At 42.3% G+C, this 19,310-nt stretch overlaps 1 protein-coding gene across 1 annotated transcript in view; it reads left to right on the top strand.

Annotated features, from left to right (window-relative positions):
• The first annotated feature begins 4,133 nt into the window (after positions 1-4,133).
• WDR1 (WD repeat domain 1) overlaps positions 4,134-19,310 on the top strand; it is a 28,041-nt gene continuing 12,864 nt past the window's right edge. The window contains exons 1-8 of the mRNA XM_074992498.1: positions 4,134-4,301; positions 4,722-4,843; positions 8,706-8,796; positions 12,690-12,837; positions 15,519-15,699; positions 17,357-17,434; positions 18,305-18,385; positions 18,503-18,736. Coding sequence (XP_074848599.1) covers positions 4,286-4,301; positions 4,722-4,843; positions 8,706-8,796; positions 12,690-12,837; positions 15,519-15,699; positions 17,357-17,434; positions 18,305-18,385; positions 18,503-18,736 — 951 coding nt within the window. The 5' untranslated portion in view covers positions 4,134-4,285. The remainder of the gene's footprint in view (positions 4,302-4,721; positions 4,844-8,705; positions 8,797-12,689; positions 12,838-15,518; positions 15,700-17,356; positions 17,435-18,304; positions 18,386-18,502; positions 18,737-19,310) is intronic.

Here is a 19,310-nt window from a genome sequence, read left to right as displayed (position 1 = left end):
CACAGTTTGTCCCTGCGGCAATTGGGCAGGCTCTTAGTTGCTTTGAGAGTCAGTGTATCCAGGCACTACAAGAAAAGCGTAGGATTCCTGAAGAGAACATACAACACGCGCAGTTTGTGGGGTTTTATGTGACATCTGTGATTGGCTGGGCCAATCAAGGATTGGTTTAGTCGCTCACCGACAGCATCATAGAAAATGAGATTTGTCGATTGATGGCTCAGTCCAAGAAGCAGCATCATAGTTTTCCACACAATTGCGGGCCCACCTTATTGTAGCTCCATCTAAGCTATATTTTCCTGGTTTTATGAGATGGTCATGTAAGACAACAATATCAAAAGCCTTACTAAAGTCAAGGTATACCATGTCCTCCACTCTTCCCCCCACCCCACCCAACTCTGCAAGGCTTGTTACACTGGCAAATAAACACCCAAATTCTATGGCGAATGTAAAACATGACCCAAAATGCAACAAAAAGCCCTTTATTGATGGTAGCTAGGAGGAGAGGTTCTATAATTCTCAATATTATTGACAACTGTAACTGTTCTACATAATTCAGAGTAAATCTATATGACCATTTGGACCACCACAGAAATAAGGCCTATTTCATAAGCCAGGGATAACACAGTAAAGGTGAGATTCAAAAGTTACACCACTTTTCACCTAACCATGCTTCTTGAGCCAAGGGCTAGAAGAGCGGTGGCATAGGTTCCAACTTTGTGGCTCTTTGCCACTTGAATATTCTCCTAGTCATGGATAGGGATGTTAACTGGCCCTTGTCAGTGAATTCCAGCAGTGGCCAGCCATGCTGCAGCAGCCCCAGTCACAGAAGGGCTATCGAGCTGGACAGTGGGACCTCACAGTGGCAGCCGGGCCCTGTGGTCACTTCATGGTGGGACTAGGCAACAGGCCAGGCAGTGGGCCCTAGTTCAAAAGAATTAACCAGTTAAACAGTACCACTTAATCAGTTAACTGTTTTAACGTGTCTAGTCAGGGAGAATCCACAATATTTAGATTTGTCACATCTGTTTTCCAATAATATTTATGATACTTTTGTACCAGCTGAGTTGTGCTAAGGAGACACAGCAAGGTTAAAAATCTGGAGTGACACTGTGTTCTACTGAATTCCAATCCAATGGAAATTTTGCTTTTGATATCAGTATATTCAGGAATTCACACTTGATCTTCACTAGAAAATTAGGTCAATTTAGTTTAACTATGTAGGTCAGAGATGTAAAAAAAAATCCACCCCCAAGCTGCCTTGTTAAACCAACCTATGTCCCCACATAAATGTCACTAGGTAACAGAAGAATTCTTCCATCAGTTAGCTCCTCTTAAGATATGTCTCCACTATAGCATGGATTGATTTGCTGTGGTGATCAATCCACCTAGGCCAATTTATGGGCCTATGACCCCCTAATTTGTTGATCACTCTCCTGTACCCAACCCGAATGAGTAAGGGGAAATCAACAACACAGTTTCTTCTGTCAACCCAGCAGTGTGGACTCTGCAATAAATACATCAATTTGAGCTATGCTACTAGTATAACTTAAATTGCATAATGTAGATGGACCTGTTCCCATAGGATAGACCTGCCTTTAGGAATGTGGTTTACTACAGGGGTGTGAGCTCTCATATCTACACAGAGGTGCTACAGCAGTGCAGTTGAATAGACATCTATGTAACTAATTTCATGTTGCAAAACCTTGTGTTTAAAGTTTGCATTATGTAAACAATACATATTGCAAACGTATAATCATTGTGCATGGAGCCACTAGAGGAAACAAGCCATTCTATGTTTCTGTGTTTTAGACTCCAACATCAGGAACATATTTATGATACTAACCACTGGTTTTTTTTAAATGGAACCTAAAATCCACATTCCCATTTTGTCCTCTTAGACATTGATCTAAGAATCTAATCTAATTAATCTAATTAGAATTAATTAGAATTTAATTAATTAAATCTTATTAATTACAAGGAATAATACAATTTTTATGTTGTATTATTTGCATTTAAAGTGCATATCTTTCATTGCATTAGCCATTTTCAGAGATTAGAGTTACCAAGATATGAAAGACACAAGGTAGATGAGGTAGTACCTATTTTGGGACCAACTGGTATTGTAAATTAGCCCCATACATATACAGTAAACTTTATTTCAAGTTTCCTGCACCGTTTTGTTTGCTGGGAGCTGCTTTCCAGATTGTCAGAAAGAGGAAATAAACAGGCCCCACCATCACTCCCCTGAAGCCAAAATGCATGAGAAGCACTGATCACCACTCTACAAAAACTCATTGTTTAAATGTAACATTTTGTTAAGTGGTGTGGAAATGTAAAAAGACAGTGGACTACATTCTAAGGACCTGCTAACTTGTACTCAGTGCCCTATTGCTGACCTGCAACTGTATTACTATTTTTAAGTACTTTTATTATTACAAGAAGAGCTTTTTTACATTAGTGTCAAAGTCACAGTGTTTGTAGGGGGTGGAACATGACTAAATCTGATTCTTTAATTCCCGCTGTATTTTTTTTTTAAAAATTGCAATATAAATTAGACAAACTGTGAAATGATATTTTTATTGTCCCAATTTTGGTTGGGGTGAGAGATAAGCTTTCAGATTTACATAGACCCCTTGTTCAGGTTGGGAAATGCTAGGTAGTTCACATCCTAATCTTAGTAACAGAGAGGTAGCCATGTTAGTCTGTATCCTAACAAAACAAAAAAGAAGTCATGTAGCACTTTAAAAACTAAAAATAATGTATTAGCTGATGAGCTTTCGTAGGGCAGACCTACTTCTTCAGATCTGGAGATAATGTTCATTCTAGACTTAACCTATTCCTAGATTTGTCTTCCATGATCTCCCCCCAAAAAAAATCACCAAATGCTGTAAAGTTTTAGCTAAACCTTCCTCGTGCAGACACAGGCAGGGCTGTTTATCTTTATGCAAGTAGTTCATTAGGCATTACAAGCTTAAAGGTAAGCATATTTGCAGAATTAGGATTTTTATAAGGTAAGCCTTCTCTTACAGTGAAGGTATCATTATCTGTTTAGCAAAGCACCATGCACATTTGTAGTCAGTAAAGGAAATTAATCATTCAGTTAAATCTTTTTAGAGAAGAAAATCTAAAATGATTTCATCACCTAATAAATAATTTTTATAGTCTTGCAACTGCCACGACTGCTGGTTTGGTTTGAAAGATTTAACTGTTAAAATTGTTACTGTATAATCATGCTTTCAAAGCCGAAGAAAATGTTACAGCTGGTCAGAGTAGATTCTTCTTTCCTTCATCTCTGTCTCCATTCTCACATTCCCTCTGATCTGCTTCCCCAACTCTTCCTTCGTCAAGCCATTCTCACCCCACCCCAGTCTGCCCTACTGCTTCCCTGCCACCACCTGAGATCCGTTCTTCTCTCCTTGTACCCATCAGAGATCTGCTCCTATGCTCACCCACCCCGATCCGATCTTTCCACACCCAGGCCAAAGCAGCTCCACCCCCTCTCTACTACCACCTCCCGACCAGTGCCACTGGCTCCCAGCAACCTCTTCTAATCAGCTCAGCCAGCCCGACGTTCACTCTGTGCACTGCCTACCGCACTCTGCCCTATCCCAGTGCTCACGCCTGACCTGCGCTACCTGCCGCCCCCTCCCACACGTGCTCGTCCTCGCCTCCTTTAACTACTCCTCCCCCACGCTCTCCTGTGTGCCCCCCACTCAGCCCACCCGTACGCCCCCGGTCTTACCTCCACCGCTCAGCCCCACTACCCTGCCCCTCCTCCGCCGCCCACTGCTCACCGCCCTTCCCCCCACTACCCGCGCCCTAACCGGCTCGGGTAAGCAGGGGGAGGGCGGGGCTACCGAAGGGCAAACATCCCCGCCCGTATGACCTCACCTGACTTTCGCGCATGCGCCGGAGGAGCGCTAGACGAGACCGAGCATGCGTAGAAGCTGAGCGCGTTCCCGAGCCCGTAGCCGAGCCCGAGCGAAGTCCCCCTCCCGCTGTCCTCTGCGTGTCTCTCGCGCGCGCCCAGGCTGGGGCGGGGCAGCCGCGGCTGGCGAGCCGGCTACGGCACTTCCGGGGCGGGGCGTGGGGCGCGGGCTCGCGGCGGAGGGGAGCTGCTGGTGCTGCTGGGCGAGCGTGGAGTTGACTATATATGGTCAAAGCAGGGGAGTAGTGGCGAGCTCGGCGGGCGCTTCCTGCTTTGCAGCTTGGGACTGAGGTTGGGCTGCCGCTACTGCCCGGGCACCGCGCGTGTCGCCTTCCCTGTGGCAGCGAGTGGGCGAAGATGCCGTTCGAGAGCAGTGAGTCCGCAGGGCGCCCGCCGCTTCCTGGGAGCCGCCTTAGGGCGGCTGCCTGCCTAGAGCCCGCCCGGGAGGGGTCTTGCGGCCGGGGCAGAGAGCGCTGCCTCTAACCTGGGGCAGCCCGGCGGGGAGCGGCACGGCCGGAGCAGCGCCAGAGGCTCTGGCCGGGGCTGCCCCAGGCGGTGGCGGGTTCGCTCGCCGGGGACCCCAGGTAGCCCCGCAAGGCTGCGGGCGCAGGGCAGCGCCGGGTGGGTCGGCGCGGCGCAGCCAGGCGGGGCGCGGAGCGGTCCGCGTCCCGGCTCTGGGGACAGCAACAAGTGGCTGTTGAGCCGCAGACACCAGGGCGGGTTGTCTGGCTTGGGAAAGGCACAGACCAGCGCTGCCCCGCACAAACACCCGGGCCTCTCTTTCTCTTTGTAGAAAAGGTGTTTGCCAGCCTGCCCCAGGTGGAAAGAGGTGTCGCCAAAATAATTGGCGGGGATCCCAAGGGCAACAACTTTCTGTACACCAATGGAAAATGTGTCGTCATCCGAAACATTGATGTAATGTATCCTGTGGGTTTGTTCCTTTTATTGTGTAGTTTTTTTTCCTTAGTGATTTGTGGTGGCTTTCTGTCCTCCACTTGCTCTCCCATACTGGCTTGTTCCTGATCCTTTGGAAAGTCTGTTGAGGTCAGCTATAGCTGTGAAAAAGGAAAGTGAATGACTCAAGTCATAAAATTGTGGGCAGGGACTATAGAAATCTGTAGAAAAATCTCTGCAAAACCTGCGTAGTCTTCTGCCGTCAAACTTTTCTGTAGAATTTAGGGTTGGATTGGTATATGTCTGGTTAGGCTGTGTGAACATAATCATACAGATGTCAACATTACAGGGCCTAGGGCTCTGTTAAAATGGATTAAGCTAATATATACCCCTACTTACTGGGCTAAGAAAACAGTCTTAGAAATTGAATCCAATGCTGTGTCTTGCATTCTAGAAACCAAAAGAGCTTTCTGATATTTGTTTGAAGGTTTATCTATCTAATATCTGCATAAGGAAAGCTCTCAGGCTTATTCTTAGGGAATTTCACTATGTGTGAATGAAGTGTCAGGATTAAACAGGTATGTTCAGTAGGTTGTTTCTGATGTAGTGAACAGCAGTTAACTGTTAACAATGTGCCATTGAAATGGTAAAAGTAATAATTAGGCTGCAAAGAGTGCATTCTATTGAAACGCTTGGGAAAGTTGACTTGTTGGGAAGAGCTGTTTCATTTTAATAGGCTCTACCTTCAACATAGTCTTTAAAATGGTAACTTTTTCACTACTGGAAAATGAGAAAATCCCCATCTTACTCTCCTTCCTCCTTATCCCTCTCCCATGTAAATTTTGGTTCTGTGTGGGACGAGTGTGTGATACGAAGTTGGAAAGGCCATCTGTCCATGACAATGTTTGTCTCTGGTAGTGCTTCTTCAGGATTTGCACTTCGCCTTTGGAAATGTCTTCCATGACATGGAATCAAATATTGAATGTGTTTGCAATTTTTCTTGTTTTAAAAACGTTCTTGGATTTCTTGCAAGGGAAAGGGGTTGTTCAACTCCTTTTGGTGCTAGTTTTAATGTTTCAGCATGTTTGTGGTCCTACATCTTGGCTAAATGAGACATTTTTGCTATTGTAGTCAGTCTCTGAAATCCCTGTCAAAAAATAAAGACGCCTAGACAAATAACTCTCATTTTTGTACAAAGGACATTCCCTTGGCAAATAGTACATGTGATCTTCCTGTACAATATAACAATAACTCCCCCAATACTACATGTGACTGCTTCATCCTAGTCAACAAAGTAAATATCATTGATGTTTACGAATTCTTTGTTCTGAGCGAAGCACTTGGCGTTAATGAGGATGGTCTGTTTGCAATAACAGAAGGCCAAAACTTGCTGTACTGAGTTGGAAAAGTGCTACTGATGCAGGAGGGATCATTGATACGTGGAAGACTTGATATCTCATGAATATTTTACTGCCACCATGAGTCCCTCGTCCTGCAATGTTGGAAGCAGTTTGAGATCCAAACTATTGCAAGCAGCTCTGATTTCAGTGTGAGGAGCAACATATACTCAAGAAATTACCTGAGTTCTGTTTTTATCTTGCCGAATGTGTTTCCTCCCTCCTTATCCAGCTAGCTGGTCTCTCCAAAAAGAGCTAACAGTAGTGTTACTGTATTTGTCCCTGAATTGCCACTCCTCTTTTTTTGGGTCTTCTAATGTGTTTTGTCTCCTTGGCGGGGTGAAAAATCCATGCAAATGAGGGAACTGGCTGTAATTTGGAAAAGTAGTGCTATTAAAAATTCAGAGAAAACAAACAAGATAAAGTAAGCTTTAGAAACAAACAAAAGCTTGTCTGTCTTAAATTCAGTGCTCTGGAAGTACAATTTTTAATCCCCTTGGCTGCAGTGGGCTCTTGCAACTCAGCTACAAAAGAGGAACCACTCATGGTGTTGGCAATAGAATGCAGTTTAGAGAGAGCAGCCTGAGATGAAACTACAACAGAGAGGAAATATTAACTTACTTATGGATATGGCATGCTTTGTGTACTTAAAATTCAATTACCCAGCAAAATGGACAGTGGCAGGGAATTGGATGACTAAGGTGTGATGATTTCTGACTTGCAAAGCTAAAAGTGCATTCAACCGGTATAAATATACTCTAGACCAGAAATAGAAAAGCATACTCTTGCTTGAGTAAGCTACATTACATCTCTAAGAGACTGACAGCACTGGCAAGAGCAAGACCTTTCCGAGCTAAAAGGCCTGCAAGTCTCCTAATACGGAATAGATACTCTGGAACAGCCCAGTTTCTCCTGAGCATGACTGAATCATACCATATTAGTGGTTTTATCATACTGTTGAACAAGTGTTGACAATGTTTCAATGCCATAATTCATAAGTTATCCCTGACTTTCCATTTGACAAAACAACAAGCCTTTCTGGAGATGGAGGGTGTACGTATGAATTGCAGTTAGTCCACAAAAGGGATTTAGCTCATATGCTGTTTGAACAGTCATAATATAAATTTGTGCTACAGATTTGACATCCAATAAAAGGTACTAGTCTGTATTTGCTATCTCTTACGTTTTGGTGGTACTCTCCTTGCTGTGTTATAGTTGATGGAGCTCGTCAATAACATTCATTCAGAGTCAGTTTTGTGAGTTAAACTTGAGGTATTTGAGCACATTTTTTAATGGCCTAAATGTCTTCAAACTCCACAACAGAAGAGAGATCTACGAAGAGAAGCACAAAAGCTATAATTGTAATGTTTTGACAGTCAGTGATGCAACTTCTTCTGGGCCCCAATTCTCCTATGATCATAGGAATAACTTTTTCTATACTAACCCTTATTTTGAAGTCTGGGGAAAGCTGCTTGTCAGCTAGCTTCCCCAAAGAACAAAGGGATTTCAATCCATGTTGATGAAAGTCAGATTTACATTACTGGTGAAAGTTTTTTGACCTAATGTATACAACTCCAGTTACAAGATTAGCATAGCTGGAGTCAAAATAGCTTGGATCAAATTTCTGCAGTTTCCTTGCTGTGGGAGAACTTCCTTTTCTCCTTGTGACCCTGTGGACTACTAGGGTCCGGAGTGGTGACATCAGTGGACGACTTAGCAGATTCTTAGACCCATTATATGGAAACCTGGTAAGTCAATCTTCAGGAAGGTGAAGACAAATCCTCTGAAGTAATTTTTGTGTCTGCTAAGGCAATTGTTGTACTGTGTTGCTAGTTCTACCAGAGAAGACTTGATGTTAATACGTTAGAAATTATAGGTTCAAATGTTCTGCTAAGCAAGGGTTTGGGTTGGGTTGTGTGGTGGGGGGGGTGGTTTTTTTTTTTCCTAGACAGGTTGTACTGAAGTAACTTTTATAGGCTTACCAATCTACAAAGTAGAACTGCTTTAATTTCTGCTCTCACCTCCATCTTTCTAAAACAAGTGTGTGTATATACTGACATGCTTCTATCTTTATTTCTTTCTGGAACCCTTTTTTTCTATGTTCCAGTTCAACATAGTCTTTATCAATCAGAGAGTTCCATCTACCAGTATTTTGGACAGGTATTTTGTGAATTACAGTAATGTGTGGTTGGCCATTGTGGACATTATTTCTCGCTATGGTAGTCAAGTTAGACTATATTGTCTGTCATGCTTAATAGTAAGTTCCCACTGACCAGCAGTATGTTGAAACTTTTTGTCCGTTCTCTTTTCCCCCTGCCCCCCTTATTGTAGGTGGGACTTAAATATCCCCAGTGCCCCAGCTTTAAAATAGTTTTGATTCTGTTTTGGGAGCCCTGGTTCTCTTTTCTCTGAAACTCACAAATGTAATATTGTAACTGTTTAATTCTGTGGGTTTTTTTTTTTTTTTTTTTTTTTTGAATCTGCAGAATCCAGCAATCGCTGATATCTATACAGAGCATGCCCATCAAGTTGTGGTTGCCAAATATGCTCCCAGTGGGTTCTACATAGCGTCTGGAGGTAAAGTATCAGTACACATTCTGGTATATGGATGCGGTTGTTGAAATGTTTAGATAAAAGTGACAGACTTCACTTATACCAGTTGAATATACATGACGCACAATTTCAGATTGCACTTTAAGTGCAAATTAAAACTGCTCCTGACTTGCCCAGCTGGGGAGCCCAGCACGCAGAAAGCTGCCTGCAGTGCAGTTTCTCCTAACTTGGAGAAACCATGGTGCAAGCAGCTGTGTGCCCCTCATCTGGAAGAAGCTGGGAACCACGTGGCTGCTCCCCCTACTTCCCCCAACCAGGGGAATTCCAGAGATCTCCCCAACCTCCCCTCACAATTTACGGGAGATTCAATTTATGCGGAGGATGCCCAGGACACAACCACGTAAATCGAGGGATTGCTGTATGTAAATTATATAACCTGTTTAACAAAAGTGGATTTTTGTTTTCCCCTGTGTGCTGTTTAATGATAAACTTGTCACCTCATGAATGAGTGAACATAGAGTAGCATTACTTTTTGAAGTAGTAGAGGTTTGACCTCTGACATCCATCCATGCCCCATACTCAGTCAGTACTGTCATTGACTGAGCAGGGATTGGAGGGTGTAGGAGGCACTCAGGGAACATGCAGTGTGTGGCTGCAGGGCCAGGAGTGCAGCCCAACTGTCACAGAGCTCATTGTGGTTACGGCATTCGACAGCCACCCTGCCTCTTCCCCAGAGCGCACACTGCCCAAACCCAGCTTGGCCCCTGTATTGCTCCCAAAGCAGAGCCCAGCAGCCAGTGGCAGCAGAGGGACTGGCATAGATTTTCCCTGTCTGGCAAATTCCATGGCTCCGGTCCTGAGGGCAGTACAACTTGTACTTTAAGTTTTGGATTTAAACTAGATTTCACTTCTCAGCCATTTAAGGACTAAGATGAACTATAGACTATTCTTAATTTGTGTGTACGTAACAGAAGTAAAATTAATTTATTATAAACTGTCCTTTAGCTCTACTTGAATGTTATCATCATTAGGGGCGAACTTTGGAGTTTTTATTAAGTTTTGTTTTTTGCCCTTTTATAGGCTTTCTAAGCTGTAAATGTGGTGTCATATTCTCTATTTCAAATGAGTCTGCTGTTGGTGCTATACATCTTACATTCACGTACACAGTGTTTCCTCATTGCTGGCATCTTCTCACTTTGGGCTGTAGAATAAACTGCAGCCTTCGCTGTAGCGACTTAGCAGGGAAAGGGTACTGATTCTGGTACATTTGTGTTAAGATTCTGTGAAAACAGTGTGTATACAAATGTTAAGAAATCTACATTAAACAAGGTCTGTCCTTCCTCATCTGGCTTGTTGATAGCGTCAAAACCAAACTTTAATTTCTGTTATGTAAAAAGAAATCGGCATGCCTTAATCCCATGCTCCATTAGAGAACTGATCTTTGTCAGGTAAAAGGACAATCAATAAGGGAAACTTTAAAGATAGCATTTGAAGAATAAATATTAAACTAAGTACTTTAATCCTTTTAAAGAAAATTAGGAAGTAGCAAATTTCTTCTTAAAGTCAATTCAAACCCCCTAACTTGTCATATTCATTTTTAAATAAGCTCCCAACCATTATAGTTGAGAATAAAAACTTCCACATGTGAACCCCTGCCATATTGAATTCCTGAGCCTCAGGATGAAGTCTGTTCCAGGTTAGAATTCTGGTTCCAGCAGAGTCCCTAGGTAGCTACATAGCACTGCTAAGAACTCATAAGCCAGGCTGTGGGGTGTAAAACCTGTTCTCTAGGTTAGGATCTAGTCTCAGATTTCCTGTTTTTGATCCTCTTCCAAGGAGGTTTTGTAAGCTTCTTTTTCTTCCCCTTTCTCAAAGCTGAGTTGTGCATAGGAGGTTCAATGAAGTCAGGTTTCACAGCACCATTGGGAGCATGCGTATGTCCTTTGTGCATCCTTATTCCTAAATAGAGCTAGTGTGGACCTGCTTTGAGAGCATTGTCTACAGCCATGTTGAATGGAGCACAACTCTGCAGTAATTTTGGAGTAGGGCCATCTAAATCATCTCTTTCCATTTTGTCTTTCAGAATGGTCACCCTGAATTTGTGAGCTATTCTAGTGATTTCCCCCCCCCCCCACCCCAACACCTCCTTTTGGGTACCTCTTCATGAATATCCTAAACTTTGCACACATCTTTTGAGCACATATTGGGAAGATGTGGGTGTAAAAGGTCTTTATAGTAGAGTCTTGTAAAATGGCCTGGTTTTTCTGGTTTCTACTCCATGTATTTGTCAAACTGATTGTTTTTTAAATTCTGTGTGGTGTCACCTCTCCCTGCCCTAAACCAGCATGGTTGGGTCTATTCTGTGCTGATACTTCACTTTGCAAAGTGCTGTCTATTTGTTATTTTAATAGGCAGTTCATTGGAAATATAAAATTCTGAGAGATTCTGAACAGTAGTAAGATAAGTCCCCCACAATTGTAAAATTAGTGCAGCTTTTTTTTCCTCCCTTGTGGTCTGACTGAGGAAGCCCCTGCTGAGTGGAGATCATTATTAAGTGAGTCATCTATCAGGGGCATATGAGCCATCCTACTACATGTTCAGTATTCACCACTTGGGTATCAGGAATCTTCCCCTAAAATCCTTTTTTGCATAACCTATAAGTAATTTTCCACACCACGGAGCACAGCTCAAAAGCATCCATTTAACCTTTAGGTATGTCAGATACGTATATTTTGTTTAGGTACAAAATGTTTAAATTTTTAACCAATTGTACATTAAGTCCTAAGTGTCATTGAGAAGCCTCTGTAGCAGTTTTTCTCTCCCCCCTTCCCTGGTAAACCCAGGAGCAAAGAGGCTATTTAAGTTAGTGTTCCCACCACTTCTGTCACAGCAGCAGTGAGATGTCAGGGAGATAACAGAGCTTTTACTGTATTAGTATTTTGTTATCCAGCACATTGTTATTCAGTTGCCTCTGGCTGTGGCATGCTGGTTATCTAGCATATTTGATTTTCCTGCAACTCCAGTTCCCCAGGTTGCCAGATAATAGAACTTTTACACTATAGATGTTGTCTTCAAATGATACTTGATTGGGCTTTGGAATAACTGCTTTGAATCCAGGTTTAATAGATGTCTAGACTTTTTTTAGAAAAAAAAAAAAGTTAATCCTCCTGGAGCCCCTTTCCCAATTATGAAATAGGGATACTAAATCCCTACCTCACATCCTGGGTGTTGTGAAGTGCCCAGATCCTATACTAAAGAAGAGCATACAAATACCCACCAGTTTGTGTAATCAACATTATCTGACTTTAACGCACAACCTTTTTTCAAAATCTGCCTTTTTTAAATACAAATCTACTCTTTTATGAGTCTTTTTTTGTATGCATCTTTTATGCTATAAAAGACCAAACTTCTCTCAGTTGCATAAATTGCATAGTTCCTCTGACTAGCAACAACAATACTGCCTCTGAATAGAAGTGTTTCAGGTATCTCTCCATATTCTGAAGAAATGGCAATTGATTCAATGTATGTTGAGAATATTAGCATAAATGAGACCTGTAGTGTTCTGTAAGTGTGGAGCAGGCCAGGTATTTGTTTGACCTATTAGATCTCCAGGCAGAAAGCACATGTTGGTTCAAATATCTGACACTCCTACACACAGTAGATCTGTGCCTACCTCAGACATATCTGCAATCGTAAATCTTTGAATATAATTTTCTTTTAAACAGCTACAATTTCTAATGCTTATAGGATTCAATTTTATTTAGGAATCTTAAGTCTGCATAAGGCATATGATGGTAGGTTTTTAGCACTAGCAATCAGAATGGCTGAAAAATTTTACTGTGACAGATTGCTGAGACATGTGACTATTTGATACTTGCTGAAACAGTGGTAGTTATGTATTACTGTGTTTATGGCAGACGTCTCTGGAAAGCTTAGAATTTGGGATACCACGCAGAAGGAACACCTATTGAAGTATGAATATCAGCCATTTGCAGGAAAAATAAAGGATGTTGCCTGGACTGAAGACAGCAAGAGGCTTGCCGTTGTGGGGGAAGGCAGGGAGAAGTGAGTAATTCTCTAAAGTATTGTGTCCTCGCAAAACAAAGTCAGTGATGCAGAAAGCTCTAAGCTCCTCTAAGAGAAATACGTATGTCGCACTCCTTCTGTAGGCTTCTAGATTCACTGTTTAGTAGCAAAATTCTTTACATGGCATTTAACAGCTGTAGAACAGAGACTAGCCTGTTCACTGGGGATGCACAGTGCCTTTAAAGTGGTGCTACATTTTTTCTCAAATGGAGTCAGTTCACGATTAGGGAGGCCACGTGGGTGAGATGGAATTTTTTTATTGGACCATCTTGGCCACCTGGGCTCTCTACTTCTGTGGCTGTTGATTACACCACCACGTGCAATCAAGTTGGACTTTTGTATAGAGGGTGTAGTGAGTGGTTTTGGTTTTTGTTGTATAGCAGTGAGAACTGCAGGGGTCTTAAATTTTTGTGTTATAAAATGCATGCTTAGAGAATCGTGTGTATACTCGTATATTCCACTTGAGTACAACTTGATTTTTAGCTTAATTTCCATAACGCAATTCACCACCAGTTATAATATTGTCTGATAGGTTAGGAAATGTCCATTATACACTTGTACCAACTGAAGCTGTACATTTGCCAGTACAAAAGTTTGGCAGACCTGTGAAGATGGAGACCAGTCCAGCAAGAGTGGCATCCAGGCACAGAACAAATCCTGTATCTTAAGACTAATTACTCTTTTGTACAAGTCGGTGGTACGGCAGAACTTCAGTTAAGGATAATTTGGGAATAGAGGTTGTGACTCTGTGAAAAGTTCCATAATTCTGAGCAAGGCATTGTGGCTTTGAGCCAGGGGAGGGCAGGGGATGGGAGTGTGGGGTTTGGGGCCACAGTTTCCAAGTGAATTGATCATGGCTTCAGGCAAGATTATGTGGGGTAGTTAAGGAATTTGTAAATCTCTGGGCACAAGGGTTCTGGGTGGCAGGTTTAGGGCTTCCACTCTGTAGGAGCACCAGGGTTTGTGGCATTATACCCAGTGTGGATGCTGGGGCTTCAATCATGTGGCTCCACTCCTAATTTCTGTACCGTGGTACTGGAGTTTGGGCTCCCCACAGTTCCACTCCCAGTCTCAGTGGAGTGAAGCAGGGAGTACGTCAGGGTTTTATGGCAGGGGCATTAGGACTGAAATGGGGAGTAGAGCCACAGGACTGAAATGGGGAGTAGAGCCACAGGGCTGAAACAGGGAATAGAGCCGCAGGGCTGAGGCCCTCTGCCATGTCTTTCTTCTCCTGTTCCTCCCTCCCCCCCCACCCTCAAAGCTGACCTCCTGAACCCAAAGGCAGTATGGTATTTGCTGTGGTTTTGTTTTTGTCTCCACTGCTGCCTGATGGGTGTCTATTTGACTGGTAAGTCTGTAATGCCAGTGTTCATAGCTCTGGGATTCAACAGTATATTAACTCCTAACTCATTATTTTGAGGAGATACATTAGTAAACAAAGCAGGTATCAAGGATTGGCACTGAAGAAAGGCTGACATGCAAGACACCATGCACATCTATTTTTGTATCTTTTTAAAATGCCCAAAAGTAGATAACTTAAAAATAATAGAATTAAGTTAAGGTTTTTTTCTAACGAATCATATTGCAAATACAGCTTCATTTTAGAATCTTGCTGAAATGGTTATCTAGAGCTTGTTTGACTATTTAACAGTGCGGTTTTTATTACTGTTTTAAGAACTCAGAGCTGATGAAGGATCTTCTGTGCTAACGGTACTTGTTTTAATAACGTGTTTGTGGTTGCAAACTAGCTCTTTGGGATTTCTTCAAATGCCCCTGAAATAGTAACGCTTTGGTGTGCTAAGCTTTGTCTAGTCACTCGGGCTGTGTCTATGCTAGCATTCCTTTTGCAAAAGAGGCATGCGGATGAGGCACAGATTTACATATCTGGCATATTATCCTTTCAAAAGAACCCTTATTTGTAAGGAAAATTAAGAATAAGGGTTCATCCGAAGATGGGGGTTTACTTTCGAAAGAGCTGTGTCTACACTACTTTTCTTTCGAAAGAAAGTCTTTTGAAGAATATGTGAATGAGGTGCCAGGTATGTAAATTTGTGCCTTGTTTGCATTTTTTATTTCCTTTGCTAGCATGCCCCTTTCAAAAGAGGAATGCAAGTGTAGGCACAGCCTCAGTGTTTCTTGCCCCTTCAAACCATGTCACTCTAAGACATTACAGTAGGGTACTTTTTTTGGAGATCTGTAGGTGGTGGTCAGCATAGGTGAAATACTAATGATTTCACTAAAATCTTGCACATGTATTCCAAATGATTTAAAAGGAATAATCGGGTGTTTCTGCCTAAATCACGTGATCGACTGAGGCTGTTTTAGTCTGGCCTTCCTTACTATCCATTATCCATATGTAGCAACTATCCACCTGAGACAACAATTTGCATTATGTAATTGATCCCCAAAAATGAGATCCAAGGGATATTTTTAACTTATAAAGCCTTGTATATTTTTACATGAGTCAGATGGCTTCCTCTTCTGAGGTTTTTTACGGTCTCCTAGACAAAATACTTCAGAGAACAACATTGCACTTGCATGGGATTAACTAGATGACCTAATTTCTATTGTCTGCATGCACTCATTATACTGATGTTCGAGGAGTTAGCCTTAATGTAACTTTTATTTTATGAACTGCTTGTGTTGTCCTCTTTAAATAGATTTGGAGCTGTGTTCCTGTGGGATACTGGCTCTTCAGTAGGAGAGATCTCTGGGCACAACAAGGTGGTTAACAGTGTGGATATAAAACAGACAAGGCCCTATCGTATAGTGACTGGCAGTGATGACAACTGTGGTGCTTACTTTGAGGGACCACCATTCAAATTCAAGTTTACAATATGCGTGAGTCTAATATACTTTTCTTCTCCACACAAGTTCAGTTGTGGCTGTCCATTAAGCTGTGTGGTGTACACTAAAGGTCTTAATAGTTCTCCAGCACACTCTTAATGTGGTTTGAGACAACTCTTTGGCTGAAAATAATATTGGTTTCCATTTTAAAATCTACTTAGCATTGATTAGCTTTTAAAAACACATGTTTGAGGATGATTGACAGACTAGTTTAAGCTCAAAATAAATGATGGGTTAGGAAAGAAACTCTAGACCGGTTCTTCAAAACAGTATAATTTTAAGTCTTGTGTCATCTTGGGTCTATTTGTGTCCTGGCTTTCATTAGTCTTGTGGATTCATGGGAAGTAACTGGAAACACTTTTCAGTGTCCCTTGTTGAAGAGCAGGGTTTTTTTAACTTCATTTAGTGCAATCTCAGTATTCTGCCGTGCTTCTTAACAATAGTTTCGACAGTGCCTACTTGGATGGAGAGTTTGGAACATTAAGCTCTAAAAGTATTTGATTTCTTAGTTCTAAACAGGAATTGGGCATCCAAATCCCTTCAGCCAACTTTGAAAATGTCAGCCTAGATTTTTGAATAATCCTTACTGGTTATTAAATATGAAATTACCCTACGCTATACAGACTTCACAGGGGAGACGAGTGCTTTTCAAATTGGGGGTTCTCACCCAAAAGATTTGCAACCAAATCACAAAGTTGTTTTAGGAGAGCCATAACACTAAGATATTGCCACTGTTGCTTCAGCATTGCTGCCTTCAGAGCTGGGCAACTGGGGAGTGGGTAGTTGTAGTATTGGCTGGATTCTTAATGCTGAAGGCAGCACTCCACCAGCAGCAGTGCAGAAGTAGGGGAGGTCATACCATACCCATGTTACCCTTATTTCTGCACTGCTGCTTACAGAGCTAGGCCCTTAGTCAGCACCTGCTACTCTCTGGCCACCCAGCACTGAAAGCAGCAGTACAGAAGAAAGGGTGGCACACCATGCCATTCTTACATCTATGTTACTGCTGGTGGTAGCTCTGCCCTTAGAGCTGGATTCCTGACCAGCAGCCACCACTCTCTCACTGCCCAGCTCTGAAGGCAATGCTGCTGCCAGCTGCTTGCAGAAATAGGGGGAGCAATACCACAACCTCCTTACAATATCCTTACGACTCCACCCCCAACTCCTGCCTGTGTCAGGGCTTCTACAATTACAGTATTGAGAAATTTCAGATTTAAATATCTGAAATCCTGAAATTTACCATTTTAAAAAATCCAATGACTCTAAAATTGATCAAAGTGAATCATGGCATTGGTAGGTCCCTATTCATAGTGTTGGCATGAGTACTGGGGTTGAGACCTCTTATGGCTTCCGCTAAGGTACAGTGATTACTGCTGATCTAATTTGCATCGAGTATTAAAACTATTTGAACTGCAGAACCTTGGGTCCTGTTGCTGTTCTTGACCCACCTCTGTCATAGTTACCTGTGTTAGACTGGTGCAGAGGCTTCATCTTTAGGCCTTTCCTTCAGAGCCAGTCTGTAGCCTAAAGAGGGGAGGAGAGCCTCTCCTTGGAAAATTTCACTGTAAGTGAATGGATCTCATGGGTATCATCTGAGGTGTCAAAAGCTTGCTTTGTTTTTTGTTTGGTTGCTAATTGCTTTCTCCTGCAGGACCACAGCCGTTTTGTTAACTGTGTGAGGTTCTCTCCTGATGGCAGTAGATTCGCTACGTGTAGTGCAGATGGCCAGGTAAAAATGAGCTCCAATTTGTCTACTTGTGGGAAAGGGGAATAATTGTGGTACACACCCCTTTTGATGGAGGTGAGTTTGGGGGAGCAGTTCTGCAGCCTACACACCGATTTCTGTTTTCAATGAGGAAACAGGCTTAAGAACAGTCATTATTTTCCTGTGATACCGCTGCAACAGCAGCTGTTCTACAAAAACCTGATGCAGTTCCTATCAGGCTGCCCTGTTTCTCTTCCTGCACCATCTCCCCAGCGCAGACCAACTGTGTGCTAGGCAAATGACAGCCCTGCCTGCAGCGTTTTGCAGCAAGGCTTTCTTCAGACTCAAAGGAAAATTGTCCAAGAATTCTCAAATTCCCCACAGCAGGGCTTGATCTTGTGCCACCATGTAGCCATGCTGGTGCTCCACTGCTGGACTCCTGGCACTGCCTGAGAAGGTGAGTGCAGTGTAACTGGCTTGGTGTAAGAGCCTATCTCTGTGCATTTTTACCAGCTTAGTAGGGTGAGAATGACAAACAGCACTGTTGCCATGGATAGCTCCCTGCATCTAGGCAGATTCCAATATCTGGCAGGGAGCTGCTGATGTTGCAGGAAGAGCCATAAGCATAATACTTTCTGGTATTTCAGATCTCAGAATTCCTGTCTGGAATACCTTGCTGCTTTTATATGGAATGCCATAAAATCCTCTGATACCTTAAATATTTAATACACCAGCATGCATTTGTCTTGAAGACTTGAAATTTAGGAAGTTACTTTTATGCCTTCAGCAAAGAACTGTATAATGCACATGCATAAGCTGCAAAATGTAACCTTTCCTCTAATAGTCACTTTGTATAATATGCTTATGTGATGAATTTTGTGGGTTTTCTTAAAGATTTTTGTCTATGATGGAAAGACTGGAGAGAGAATTTGTGCTCTGGGAGGAAATAAGGCTCATGATGGGGGCATTTATGCTGTAAGTATTTCTTTGTTTCATAACTTCAGCGCAATAAATATCTAATCTGATAACCGTATATGATCTTGCAACAGTAAGTGTACTCCATGTACTAAGGCAGGTACTCTGTTTTTACAGATTAGCTGGAGCCCTGATAGCAGTCAATTGCTTTCTGCGTCTGGAGACAAAACTGCTAAAATCTGGGATGTTGGTGTGAACTCTGTTGTCAGTACATTTAACATGGGATCAAATGTTCTGGATCAGCAGTTGGGTTGCTTGTGGCAGAAGAACCATTTACTAAGCCTCTCTCTTTCTGGTTACATTAACTATTTGGATAAGAATAACCCTGATAAGCCTCTACGGGTCATAAAGGTATGTTGATCTTGATCACGTTGCAGCAGACCTTCTGCTACACAGTTTGGTTTTGGGCAGTAATCTATTCTGGAATAGTAACCATTCCATTAAAATGTGGCTTAAAGAATCTTTGAACGGTTAAGCTTGGGTATTGCTGAGCAGCCCTGAGTCATATCAGTCAAATGTAGAGTGCAAAGTTGTAGGTGAGTAATGGTCTTAGCTATGCTAATAAAATAGCTTAGCCATCTTCACTAGTTTTTTTTTTTTTTTTTTTTTTTTAACACTCTTAAGATGATACTAAAAGACTCTCAATTTAAAATAGCAAACATGGGGATCTTATTTCATCTTACAACTTCTAAATGTTATGAACCAGGAGGTACAGTACACTATGCAGCCAACCTCTAATATTAGCAGTTATGTGGCAGAGTGACACAGCAATCCTCTGGGAGTTTACATTTTTGCATGAACTAGAAATCTGTCCTAGATTTCTACTATTGTTACTGTAATTATGGCAATCAGTACAGATAGTTAAACATGGTCACCCATCTCCTTACCTCTGCACTTGTTTATGATGGAACATAATGCTTACACA

Source organism: Carettochelys insculpta, chromosome 4, assembly GCF_033958435.1.
Source record: "Carettochelys insculpta isolate YL-2023 chromosome 4, ASM3395843v1, whole genome shotgun sequence".
NCBI lineage: Eukaryota > Metazoa > Chordata > Testudines > Carettochelyidae > Carettochelys > Carettochelys insculpta.
Note: the sequence above shows the minus strand (reverse complement) of the source record. Positions and strands in the feature narration are given on the sequence as shown.